At 36.3% G+C, this 13,977-nt stretch overlaps 1 protein-coding gene across 2 annotated transcripts in view; it reads left to right on the top strand.

The window, feature by feature from the left end:
* The window catches only part of LOC123518830 (BRCA1-associated protein-like), a 57,523-nt gene extending 44,121 nt beyond the window's left edge, over window positions 1-13,402 (top strand). For both annotated transcript variants that reach the window (XM_045279866.1, XM_045279865.1), the window contains exons 4-13: window positions 1,670-1,802; window positions 1,888-2,077; window positions 2,238-2,373; window positions 2,881-3,007; window positions 4,494-4,637; window positions 6,646-6,760; window positions 7,903-8,082; window positions 8,529-8,663; window positions 8,824-8,937; window positions 12,726-13,402. In XM_045279866.1, the coding sequence (XP_045135801.1) occupies window positions 1,670-1,802; window positions 1,888-2,077; window positions 2,238-2,373; window positions 2,881-3,007; window positions 4,494-4,637; window positions 6,646-6,760; window positions 7,903-8,082; window positions 8,529-8,663; window positions 8,824-8,937; window positions 12,726-12,881 (1,430 nt within the window). In that variant the 3' untranslated portion in view covers window positions 12,882-13,402. The remainder of the gene's footprint in view (window positions 1-1,669; window positions 1,803-1,887; window positions 2,078-2,237; window positions 2,374-2,880; window positions 3,008-4,493; window positions 4,638-6,645; window positions 6,761-7,902; window positions 8,083-8,528; window positions 8,664-8,823; window positions 8,938-12,725) is intronic.
* The last annotated feature ends 575 nt before the right edge of the window (window positions 13,403-13,977 follow it).

A 13,977-nucleotide genomic window follows, 5' to 3' on the forward strand; every position in this document is an offset into this window, starting at 1 on the left:
CGCTGTCAGTAAACATTCAACATCCTTAGAAAGGGTAGCTCATCCTGTCACGGAGCCAATAAATTGTGTACACATACACACACACTATTTACATATATATATATATATATATATATATATATATATATATATATATATATATATATATATATATATATATATATAAACATACTCGAATGTCTAAATACTTGAACTTTTCAGTACTCAAACGCATAAGTTTGATTTAATACCCGAAAAAATATCCGATTGTCGAACATCGACACATGTGGTTGTAAACAAAGGCTTCCTAGCGTTCCCCTTCCCGCTCCGCCAGTCATGACTTGTGCTGCCGCGGTCAGGAGATGCATTCTGTCTGTAGTCTTTCATTTATAAACTTACATTAACACCAATGGCATATTAATGGGGAAAATATCTTGTAATCAAACGGTCACACATTTGGTTGTATACAAAGCTCTGTCATCTCCCTTCTCACAGCCACCACTGTACCGTTCTGTTACCGTATTATTGGTAGTACCGGTATTACCAGTATTACCATAATACCAGTATGTTGGATGTTGGTGCACATCCCTAGTCCTGCCTTGTCTTGGGAAAAACAACAATCTTCTGCATTCTGTCAGTAGTTTTTAATTTAAAATCTTACGATGGCACCAAAGAGGTTTATTAGTGATGAAAATAAGGAATTTAGTGAGTGCAATTGTTAGTGAGCCACAGCCCTCCACTAATGGATTCACAAGAATCACACCAGGAGAAAAGTTACAATGACATTTTCGTGGATGGTGACTCATCCTCCAGCTACCTTCCTCCTTCTCCCCACCCTTCTCCCCTCTTCTTCACTTATGGTATGTACAAATCAAAGTTGTAAAAAAAAAATGCATTGAAATTTTTACAAACTTAGTTTTGCTAAGATTAGAACGAATTAGCTGATTTATAGGTACCAGTAGTCCAACTTTTTAATACTCGAACAGCCATTTGGAATTAATTAAGTTCGAGTATTGAGTCCCCACTGTACATATATATATATATATATATATATATATATATATATATATATATATATATATATATATATATATATATATATATATATATATATATATATATATATATATATATATATATATATATATATATATATATAAATAAATAAATAAATAAAGTTAGGCATTCTGTGGCATCCCTGTGGTCTATTGACTTCCTGAAGGGTTGGTCGTGTCTGAAAGGAGTCTTTGTTGGTTGTGAGATTAGTGTACTTATATGAAATATTGCTCAACTATTCTATCTGGTTATGTGACTCCGGTCAAATGAAAAACTGATCAAATATCCTGATCATAGCTGGTAATAAGTGCAAGGTTACAATGTGGAATGAAAATAAAGTGGCAACTGATGTTACCTCTGGCCAACAGCAATAGTGTAACCTGGATTCGGACGTCTTTGGGTTGTTCCAAGTCCAAATTTTGTTCAAACTCCGAGGATAAGAATTATTGAAATTTTTGTTCCAAGTTCAAGGTGTTCCAACTCTTCAGGGTCCACTATAATTCCTCCCTTTAAGCTTTAAGGGGAGCTTAATGGCCCAGTGATTTGCAGTTAAAATATTACAAGTTTGACCACCACAATTTTTTACCAAGAGAATTAACACTCATAATCTTAACTGCTTTCAATTTCCTTCCAGGCACTCCAGGGCTGGGAGAGGATGGCAGCAGCAGCAGCCGACGCTCTCGCCCAATCAAGGACCGAGTCACCTTTGTCTCTGGCAACCCCATGGTGGACGTGACTCATGGCATCCTCCACCTCTACAAAGAAAAGTGCGTGAATAGAGCCCAGTCTAGATGATGAGACTACTGTATTTTGCTCTCATGAGTTCTCATCATTGTTCCCTCCTTCTCACAGCACAAAGACAAGCCTGGATGAGTCTGAGCTGCGGTCAGAGATGCTGTGTATGCTGGCTGTGCCAACCGCCTTGACCATTCATGACCTGCTGCAATTCACTGCTCCATGTTACTCTGTCATCCAGAACATGCGCATCATCAGGGATCCAACACCCAACCAATACATGGTTCTCATCAAGTTCAGGACTCAGGTCAGTATACAAATTCTTATCTCCTTGCACAGTAGTTGTTTACAGTGCCAATTCTTTAAAATGTGATGTGTGATGAGTAATATTCTTGGTTTATGTAGATTAGTAAAGCCTTGGTAATACCTGCAAATCAATATTAAACCATGACTTTATTTTTTTACAGGGTGATGCTGACATGTTCTACAACACATTCAATGGCCAGTGTTTTAATAGCATTGAGGAAGACATTTGTCGGCTAGTGTATGTTGCTCGAGTGGAGACAACCAAGGAGTCAGAGAATGGTGGTCTCCCTATTCCTGGTAAGAAATGTTTCATGGTGGCTTTACTGTAAAGTAAAGCCCTGGATTTTTGCAGTTCAGCTATCATTAATTCATTTTAGATATTTTTTGATCGGAATTAACTTTCTACAATGCAGGAAATCTCACTTTATCACAGAAGAAATAATCTATTCTCTTTGATAAAAGAGAAGCTAAATCATGGTGTGGGATGAGGAGATATCCATCTGTCACACAATTGGCTGGAGCCTTACCAATAACTAATCCAAGCACTCCGTATTTTTATTTGTATGTGGTCAGCTGCTGGAGACACAACTTCTTCAGAAAAGGGGAAGGAAGATGCCATCTCCCAATAGGTCCCACATTTCCCAGATCACTGTGTATCTTTACCTAAGCTACTTCACTGTGCCTACATCAGCTATTCACTTTTTTTTTTTTTTTTTTTTTTTTTTTTTTTGTTGCTCTGCTTCACTGCAGTATTTCATCATCAGCAATGTACTTATTCAACGTATTTTATATTTCCTTTATCAGGTCACACAGAGCTGCCCAACTGTCCTGTATGTCTAGAGAGGATGGATGAGTCAGTGGATGGTATTCTGACAATTTTGTGCAACCACTCTTTCCATGGTGAATGTCTAGCAAAATGGGGTGACACCAGGTGAGGATCTTGGGCCACAGTTTGATGTTGAACCTGACCAAGAGAAGATAGCTTTCTTTAGTGTTGTGTGTGACATGAATAGTTATCTTTGTTGTGGTAATTATATAACAGGTGCCATCACATACTTATTGAAGAAAGGTTATATATAATAGAATTGTTTTACATGTGATAATGCCTTTTTAGTGTTTTCTTTAATAAAAATTTGTTACATTTTTACCATTGAAATTATTGAGATTTTATAAGTTTTGACATTATACTTAGAGCAATAAAATTTATTAAAAGTTTAGTTGGCAAAAGTTTTCATTAAAAGTACTTCTAATTTATACCACACACAAAGAAAAAAAAATTAGACATTCATTAATGCTTAACAGTGATGTAACATCCATACCTCAGACTTTTTGCTCAATTTGTGCATGATAATAAACTAAGTTTGGCTCTCTTGTTGTGGGTGGTGTGCAGGCGCCATGCGGATGAGGGACTCGTGTAAGTCCCATGAAGGACGTTGTGTCAGTGTTGTCAGTGTCTCACAAGCTAAGAGCAACAGTTGGTCCTGTGCAACATTGTGTTTCTTTTTATTAAAGCAATCTTTTAGTTTTGCAGGTGTATAAATGTTTCTGGAGAATGTTTCATGCTTTTTATTATTTTTGTATTTGACCATGATTAATACGTTCAATACCTTACATGCTTAATCCTTAGTTTTATTCACTACTACTGCAACCTTATATAGTTTATATTTGGACTTTTTTCAAGATTATGACCTTTTACCAATGGAGCACTTGATTTTCTTCCTTTTATCATTCTCTGTGTAGGGTATAGGGTAGTTTTGGGCCATGAAGATAAATTCACACAGATTATTTTAATTGGATAAGAGACTGTGCTGCTCTGTATGCTTATATCTTCATGATGTTATGTATTGTGGAGGATAAGCAGTGTTACCACCATGTGAAATATTTAGGAAGTAAATGATGTCAATACTAAGAAATTTTACTTTTAAGAAAATTCATTGTAATCAGTATCAAATGATAAAGACCTGGAAAATATACACTGGATAACACTGAAATTCTTGATTCAAGTGGCTTTGCATTGCAGTGTAATAACAGAGTAGCTTCCCAGTCAGTTGTGCTTCACAATGCATGTTTATCACAAAGATGATCAGATTTAAGAGATTATAACCTGTACAGCAACCCAAGAGGACACACAAGGGAAGCACCTTGCACATGGACTTTCCATTGCTTTATTTGATACTTGTAAGAATGAATATGTAGTTTCGCATTATATTTTTTCCAGACAAACTTGCTCTTTGTTCCATGGAACAGTAATATACAGCTATTGTGAAACTCAATTCATGACTAAAATTGCTTGTTCTATAAAGATTTCATAATTTTTTTTTTGTGAAACTTTTCATTTTATTACCATAGGTGATTTATGAAGTGCATGCATTTATGCTTCTGAATAACAAGAACATAACTTCATTGTGTGTCTCCAGCTGCCCTGTGTGTCGCTACTGCCAGACCCCTGAGGAGATCCCTGACCAGAGGTGCTCCCTATGTGGATCAGCAGACTCCCTCTGGATTTGCCTCATCTGTGGCCATGTTGGCTGTGGCCGCTACGTTGGGGGACATGCTCACAGGTGTTGTGGACTCAGACTCTGTAACTTTCAGATTTTTAAGCTGATTACATAGGATATTTATTAATTAGTCAAAATTATTGTCCTCAAAACTCATCAGAAATAACAAGACTGACTCTTAGAAACATAAGCAAAAGCCCTTAGACTTCAAAGAAAACTTAAAACTTCTTGTGAGATGGAAAGAGTCTTCATGTTCTGAATAAGGGCTATCTCAGGAATGCTGAGGTTCTCTCTCTCTCTCTCTCTCTCTCTCTCTCTCTCTCTCTCTCTCTCTCTCTCTCTCTCTCTCTCTCTCTCTCTCTCTCTCTCTCTCTCTCTCTCTCTCTCTCTCTCTCTCTCTCTTTTCAATAAGAAAATTATTCAAAATTTTTGCTCCATGAAAACTTTCCCATCATGTGGCAGACCATAAAATACAAAGACAAAATTTACACGCCTGAAACAATTTTCAATATCTGAAAAACTACCACAGATGTATTCTGTATTTTTCTGAAATTAATGACACTAAAAAACTTCGATATAGGATAAAGTTTTTGGTCCTGTAGATTACAGAGAGAGAGAGAGAGAGAGAGTATTTTTAAGATCCACACTGATGACAGGTTTTTTTTTAGATTAGTGAACTTTTACAGTATTTTTATATATGTTCACCTCTTTGTAGTGGCAAATAATTCTTCAAATAGCATTATTCTAGCCATACTAAGTATACATAAAGCTCTTCAAAGTTATGAATATATTACTGTATATTTTGGAAGATAATACAACCCCTAAGCTTCAGTGTGAATTTATTGGTTTTAGCTACTCTGTGGTGTGAGACAACATCCAAACTACCAAATCATTTGTAGAGAACTTAAGATCACTGAGCACCAGACAACTGAGACAGTGATATGCTAGTACAATGAATATGATGCCTTCTTCATCTCTTAGTGCAAAACTAAACCTGAAACAAAATTTGCAGCTTGTGCTTTTGTATCCTTTATGAATAAGAATGGATGGAAAAAGATTAAGTAAAATTGTGGAGAGACAATGTGTGGTACAATTAGTTTCCCTAAATGTAAATAAACCCTTGCATTGCTCTGCCTGCCTGTGTCTGGCTGTCAGCCATAATTTTTCTTATACAGTGGAGACTCAATACTCAAACTTATTAGTTCCATATGACTGTTTGAGTATTAAAAAGTTTGACTATTGATACCTATAAATCAGGTAATTTGTTCTAATCTTAACAAAACCTCAAGTTTTTTAAAATTTCAATGTAATTTTTTTTCTACAATTTTGATTTGTACATACCATAAGTGAAGGCTGGTGATGGATAATTTGAAAGAGGAGGAGAGAAGGGTGGGGAGGAGGAAGGAGGTCGCCAGAGGATGAGTTATCATCCATGAAAATGTCTTTGTAAAATTTCTCCTGGTGTGATTCCTGTGAATCCACTAATGGAGTTCTGTGGCTCACTAACACTTGCACTCTCACCAGAATCCTTATTTTCACCACAAATAAACCTCTTTGGTGCCATCATGAGTTTCTAAATGAAAAACTACAGACAGAACACAGAAGAAAGTTGTTTTTCTCAAGACTGTGGCTGGAGTAAGGATGCGCACCTGCATCAGTATACCAATATTACGGTATCAGAACGGTACAGTTGCAGCTGCGAGAAGGGAGATGACAGCTTTGTATATGACCAAATTTGTGGCCATTTGATTATCAGATATTTTCACCACTAATAAGCCTTTGGTGTTAATGTAAGTTTATAAATGAAAAACTACAGATAGAATGCAGGAAAATATTATTTTGATGACTGCGGCAGCATGTCACAACTTTGTTTACAACCACAGGTGTGGATGTTCGACTATAAGGTATTTTTTTGAGTATTAAATCAAACTTTTGCATTCGAGTATTTAGACATTCGAGTATTGAGTCTCCACTGTACTGTATCATGTTTCTTAGGATTAGATACACTATTCTTTAAGCATGAGAATTTATATGTAGCAATAACTGTACCAATGTTCTTGTCTACTGTCAGGCACTTCATGGAAACCAATCATGTATTCTCGCTGCAAGTTGGTAACAACCGTGTGTGGGACTACGTGAGAGATAATTATGTGCACCGTCTCCTGCAGAGTGAGGGTGATGGAAAGGTAATAGAGTTGTGGGATTAGTGCAACCTTTTACACAGCGTTGGTAATGTTATGTTTTCTTGTTTCATTACATCTATTCCTCATAATGTAGTCTTTCCAAGTGCCTTTCCAACTCATTTTGTCCTTCATGCATATTGCTGTTTGCTTCCTTCAGGTATAGGTAGACTTAACCCCTTATGTACGACTTTTTTTTTTTTACCTTCCTTTCCCCCTGGCCAACCATTTCTGGGTATTTTCCAACTTTCACCAAGGGTTTTTGTTGTTTTTTTTCTTATGGGATTGTAGATCATATTTTTTCACATCTGAACTTGAAATCCGCAACTCTTTAAGTGCTGTGGTTTGGCCGTGGCGGGCCACCAAAGTCAGAAAGTTAAGAAATATCCTCCCTGCGGGTCAACAGAAAACAGGCTTTCACCTGTCAAACGCAAGTTTTGAGTAAAAGCAATGAAAGATTGATGATGTGGATGTGTTGCACCATTCTAGAATGAGTGGTGTAACACAGGAAACATGACACCACGTGTATGTCTCCATCATACAAAATTCATGGCTCATTTCTGGTGCACACGAAGTTTTGTGTGCGTATGTACGCGTGTATGTGGGCGCAAGAGGTTTACGTGGCGCCCAGACAACCTTCTAGCAATGCACACAATGGAAGGGAGGAGAGAGGAGGCAGGAAGAGGGAGGGACAGGGTTGACCAGACCCTCTGTGAATCACGTGGGGATTGGGGAGGGTGGACTGCTAGTACGCAACACAAGCCAGCAATACAATAGTCAGTCTTGACCTACAGAAAGCACTCTTTCCAATGGTGCTAATGCCAGCTCACTACCTCTTACCGCCAGTTTTTTTACAGCCCTTGCTATATGTAGGCTGATCAGCATTACAGTTTCAAATATCATCTGCTGATATGTAGGCTGGTCACATGTTAGGGGTTAATAACTACCATAACTTTTTCCTGAGCCTCAATTTCATCCACCAAATTATCCATGTCATACAGAATATCTAGTCAGCTGTCATACGCCTCTTTTTGATATGAAAAGGCCTCAAATCATCCTTAAAAAATATCCATACATCCTTTCTATTTCTAATTTCTGAGTTTGGAGAGAGGAGATAACCAGCATCTCTATTTTGTTAATGTGAACAGGTTGTATCCTATGAGCGAATGTCTCCTGTAGCTGACACCAAGGAGGAAGTAATACAAGGGGAGGAAAAACTGACAGCCTTGCAGCTTGAATACACTCATCTGCTCTCCACGCAGCTTGAGTCCCAGAGGCAGTTCTTTGAAAATAAAATAGCAGAGGCACAGGCAAATGCTCTTCAGGAGGTGAGTCGTACATATTGTATCATGCAGACTAATGCTTATTGCATTGAATGAAATTAAACTCACAGAATCAGTGGAACTGCTCTCAGTTGAAGAAAACTGCATATAAGTTGTTAGAGTTAAGCTTAATAATTTCCATTTAAACATAAGATTATTTAAACTCAATAGCTTCTGTTCAAACATCAGATTGCATCATAGTGTTTTGTGACACATGGTAAATATGTTTTGATTGATGTGTGTTTGCTTCCATAAATTATTTCCAGTAGTCATATATCAACCATTGCTTTCAGTCATTGTATATTTATGTCAGTGACTTTGTGCCTTTATTAAAATGAAAGCTTTCCTGAAATTTTGGTTATTTCTGCTTACTGCTGTGCCTATGGTGAGTGGGTACGTACATCACCAATGGAATGTGTTAATCATATTTTGTTTATTATAAATCATTGTAGGCTAAAGAATCCAGAGAGGAGACTAAGAAGCTTGGAGAAGAGTTTCAGAGGGTGAAGCAGGATCTGGCTGCTGTGACACGAGACAAACAAGCACAAGACAAAAAGTTACAACAAATGGCCCAGAAAGTAACAAAGGTATCAGACAACAGATCTCTTTTAGTTAAATTTGGCTGGAAAATCTATGAAGGAAAAAGTAAAGTTACTCATGAGGAATTAGTGACCTTTTCTGGAAATTAGTAAATAGGGATTTGATGCAGACTTTAGACCTGCTAAAACAAATGTACATATATTGCAGTTGACAAAGGATCTGGAAACAGAGCAGCAACTCAACATTTCCCTACGTCAGGGGAAGCAGGAGTGGGTGTCTAAAGTGGTGGACTTGCAGAACGCTGTTGAGCAGAAGGATCAGGTAAACTACATCCCTTTTTTTTATAGCACCTGTAGGCACACTTGAAGAGTGTGTGGGAAGCGCTGTTCAGCTTCCATACATTAGTGGTGCAGACAATTTTATTTATAGTGGTACCCATATTATGGCCCATATCACCCCCGAAGCTCATCTTAGGTGTAACCACCTAGAACCTGGGTATCATGGTGACATGTAGGTAACTTTAAACCACTTGACAAATGGCTAAGTGTTTAAGGCTGTATGTGGTGGACGTCTGCCCAATCCCACGCTCACCACCTTACCCACTACTTTGTTCCTGTGCACCGCTGGTCACTTCTATGGTTTAGCTTTCTTTATGTGGTGATGTCTGTGTCTGCCAATGATGTACTATGCTAAGAGATTGTACTGTGGACTGCAGTTCTGTATACTGAAAAAAAAAAAACTTTTGAGGAAGAAACGTCAAATCTTGTGGTGTAAACAATGGCTTTCTTGCTGACCTCTGAAGCGAGCTTAAATCAGATATTTTTGGAGTTACAAACCAAAATTCCAACAGATTTTGAAAATTATACAAGAATGCCAATCATTGCATTTCATAAATTTGCTGTCAAAAGTTGTAATACTTTTATAACGGCTCTGGGCCATTGGACCTGTAGCTGTGCATGCGTCCTCTCACTCTGAACTCTGGTGCATCACTGAGCAGCAACTTGAAATCAGAGTGGCTCATCAACTCACTCATGATGCATTCTCATGTTGAAAAGTTTCAACACTGCATGCATCATGAAGCATAGTGTGTACAAGCCTTCAAGCTGTTGAATGTTGTGAATACTTCTTACACAAGACTGCCTAACATTGCTTAAGTTTACTTCTTATGTTAAGTTCTATTGCCTGGTCAGGTCTTCTTTTTGTTTTCTCTTGTTGCTGCAGGATTTCTTTGCCACATAGTTTTCAGCAAAACAGTCTGCCATTCTTCCTATCATGACATCCCAATTTTTTCTCCTTTTTTATTCGTTCACAAATTACAATATTTATTCTTTCTTGCTCACTTCATATAATTATTGTATTCGTTTCTTCTTTTTCATCAAAGGCAGGAAAGTAATCAAATTCATGCATGTGAGAAACAAGAAAATACAAAAATAAAATTAGACTATTTTCTTGTTATGTAGTGGTTTCTTGAACAGCTGTCTTTTCTTAGGGGAATCGGGTTTTGCTGTTGTTATTGTTGTTGTTTTCATTTCATTTTCATAACCATCATCCTTTCAGAAAGTAAAAATAATATAGTTAAGGTGATTTTGCCTCATGTTTTTTTCTCATTCAGTCTAAACTTTCAATGTGGAGATGTGGGATATTTTTAAGGTTGTAGTAAAGGATATAGTGATGCAGTGTATCCCTTACAAAGATATAAGGCAGAGAAACAGGAAGCCATTATGGTGGACTCATGAGATAGGTAGCCAGATCAGAGAGAAGAAGAGGGCATACAGAGAGTTGCAGAAAAGTGGGGAAGATGTAGATTTGATTAGGTACAGACAGGTCAGAGATGATTTGAGTAAGGTTATAAAAAAGTAAAAGGCAGGCAGAGATAAAACTAGCTAGAGCTGGGAGTAAAGATCCCCAAAAATTATATAGTTATTACAAGGTCAGTGATAAAAGAAATAAGGATAGGATTGGACCACTCAGAAAAGATGGTGTAGTAGTGGATCAAAATGAAGACATAGTAGAATTATTGAATGAACAATTTTCTTCAGTATTTACTAGGAAAGAATAGGAAATCCTGTTACAAACAGTGCGACAAGTAGTTTAAGAGCTTTAGAAAATATTGATATAAAACCGGGAATTATTAGGAAATTTATTCTTGAACTAGACGATAGGAAAGCTAGTGGTCCTGATGAGCTACATGCCAGAGTACTTAGGGAGGGTGTAGACAGTATTTCTGAAGCACTTAAGTTAATCTTTGAAAGATCACTTAGGTTTGCTGAGATACCTCAGGACTGGAAGTTAGCTAATGTTACTCCAATATTTAAAAAAGGTAGGAAGGATGATGTGAATAATTATAGACCGATCAGTTTAACTAGTATAGTATGTAAGATACTAGAGAAAATCATTAAGGGTAGTATTTGGGAGCATTTAAATGAGAATAGATTAATTAGAGATACCCAACATGGCTTTAGATCAGGGAGGTCCTGTCTTACAAATTTGCTCGATATCTTAGAATATATTACCAAGGAGTTAGATGATGGAAATAGCATAGATGTTATATATCTAGATTTTAGCAAGGCGTTTGATAAGGTACCGCATAGGAGGCTAGTGTACAAATTGAGACTACATGGGATAGGGGTAGGTTAGTTGATTGGATTAGTGAATGGCTTTCTGATAGGAAACAGAGAGTAGTATTAAATGGGGCAATGTCTGAGTGGAAGGAAGTGGTTAGTGGGGTACCCCAAGGATCAGTGCTAGGACCTCTTCTTTTCTTGGTGTACATTAACGATTTAGATATAGGAATTAGTAGCAAAGTATCAAAGTTTGCAGATGATACTAAGATAGCATGTGCAGTACAGGGTGAAAAGGACAATTACAGAATACAACGAGACCTGGACAGGCTGATAGCATGGGCAGACAGGTGGCAGATGGAGTTTAATTCTGATAAGTGTCAGGTTATGCATTTAGGTAAAGACAACACAAACTTTAACTATGAGATGGAGGGATGTTGGCTAGAGGCAGTAGAGGAAGGAAAGGATTTAGGAGTAGTGATAGACAGGACTATGAAATTTTCAAAGCAATGTTTAGAAGCAAGAAATAGGGCAAATAGGATCCTGGGTTTTATAAATAGAAATGTTAGTTATAAAAGTAAGGAAGTGGTGCGTAGCTTATATAATTCCTATGTTAGGCCCCATTTAGAGTATTGCATACAGGCCTGGTCACCCCACTATAGGCAGGATATCAACATGTTAGAAGCAGTTCAGAGAAGAGCAACTAGGATGATACCAGCATTAAAGCGCCTGGAGTATAGAGATAGATTAAAGGAATTAAACATGTTTTCATTTGAGAGGAGATGTATAAGAGGGATATGATAGAGTTATTTAAAATGTTCTCAGATACAAACTACATAGATGTGAGATCTTTCTTTACCTTAGAGGAGGGAAATAGGACTAGAAATCATGGCAGGAAGATTAGAAAGCAAGGCTGCAGGTTAGATATAAGAAAATATTTCTTTAGTCATAGAGTGGTAGACTTCTGGAATGCATTGCCAGAGATGGTTGTAAATAGCACTAGTTTGACAATGTTTAAAAACAGATTAGATAAGCACTTAAATTTATTAGATTTATAATTATGTATAGCACTGCATGATAGTTTTTATAAGAAATTTACTATAGTTAAATAAGACATGATCCCCATGTATGGGGACCACAAATTGTAGAGGATTTCACTGCAGGACTTAGCCCTGTTAATGGGCCAAATATTTAGAATTAGTATATAATGTATTGTGTACTTGTAAGTGTATCTTTAAGTACTGATGACGAGGTCGCTGTGCGACTGATACAGGATAACCTAGATGGCCCCTGGTGGCCCTTTGTTATCCTATTATTTATGTTATGTTATGTTATGTTCAATATAGCCTGCAAAGTATATTTTTATTATAAACTAACTCAAGCATTCTACCACTCTTTATCCTCATGTCACAACTTTTCTTCTTATTTCCTTTCCTTCCTTTCTCTATATACTCTCTCAATACATTCCCTTCTCATACTTTTGCTTCATATAATCCTCTCTCTTATTTTCACCTTACTTTCTCACATTCTCCTATTCCACACCCACAGAGGATCCTGGAGCTAGAGTCCCAGGTGAGCGACGTGATGGCTCACATGGAGGCGCTGTCAACAGTGAATAGCAACCCAGAGCTCCAAGGTGGCAAGCTGTGCATTGCTGCAGGTGCCTCCAAGCCCCAGGGTGCAAGGCGGAAACACCGTAAATAGAAAATCTCTCACAATCCTCAGATCACAGTTATAAGTTGTTGCTGCTTATCATCAGCCTCTTCCTAATATATTCTCTCTCTCTCTCTCTCTCTCTCTCTCTCTCTCTCTCTCTCTCTCTCTCTCTCTCTCTCTCTCTCTCATACTGCCAGTATTATCATTTTTTTCTGTAAATTAGTCTTGTTTTTAGCCAGTTTAATCTTTATCATTGTGGAACATTTTCTTTTTTATTCTCATGTAAGTTTATATTTTGTTGTATATTTATTTGATTGCATTTTTATCTTTCTTGTATTTTTTTTCTATTTTCAATCTGGCTCTTTATATTGTCATTTATTTTCTTAATGGAACTTTTAACTCCTGTCATTTATATTATTGGCCACTATTTTTATCTTTTCTTTGTTTTCACAGCCACTACCTGGTATTTGATTGCATATAAATCAGCTTCTTTATTTGTCTTCTCTCATATATTTATTTAATTTTTTTTTTGGCCTGTGTCTGAATGTTTCCTTCAGTTATATATATATATATATATATATATATATATATATATATATATATATATATATATATATATATATATATATATATATATATATATATATATATATATATATATATATATATATATATATATATATATATATATATATATATATATATATATATATATATATATATATATATATATATATATATATATATATATATATATATATATATATATATATATATATATATATATATATATATATATATATATATATATATATATATATATATATATATATATATATATATATATATATATTACACCTCCACCTAGAACCTGGTTATTATGGTGACATGTAGGTAACTTTAACCAGTCAACAAATGACAAAGTTTGTAGCCAGTATGTGGTGAGATTCAAACCTACACATGGACATCTGCCCGATCCCATGCTCACCACCTTATCCTCTACGTCACCTGAATTGAGTGCATCACTTGAAATTTTGTGTTTAGTTTGTGTCAACTAATTTTTGATTTTTTCTTTTTACATTTCTGAGTTGTTGTTATCACTGCTCAGAGTTTGCAGCTTCTATTTCTTTTCTCAAATTTTCTG

The sequence above is a fragment of the Portunus trituberculatus genome, chromosome 44 (assembly GCF_017591435.1).
Source record: "Portunus trituberculatus isolate SZX2019 chromosome 44, ASM1759143v1, whole genome shotgun sequence".
Classification (NCBI taxonomy): domain Eukaryota; kingdom Metazoa; phylum Arthropoda; class Malacostraca; order Decapoda; family Portunidae; genus Portunus; species Portunus trituberculatus.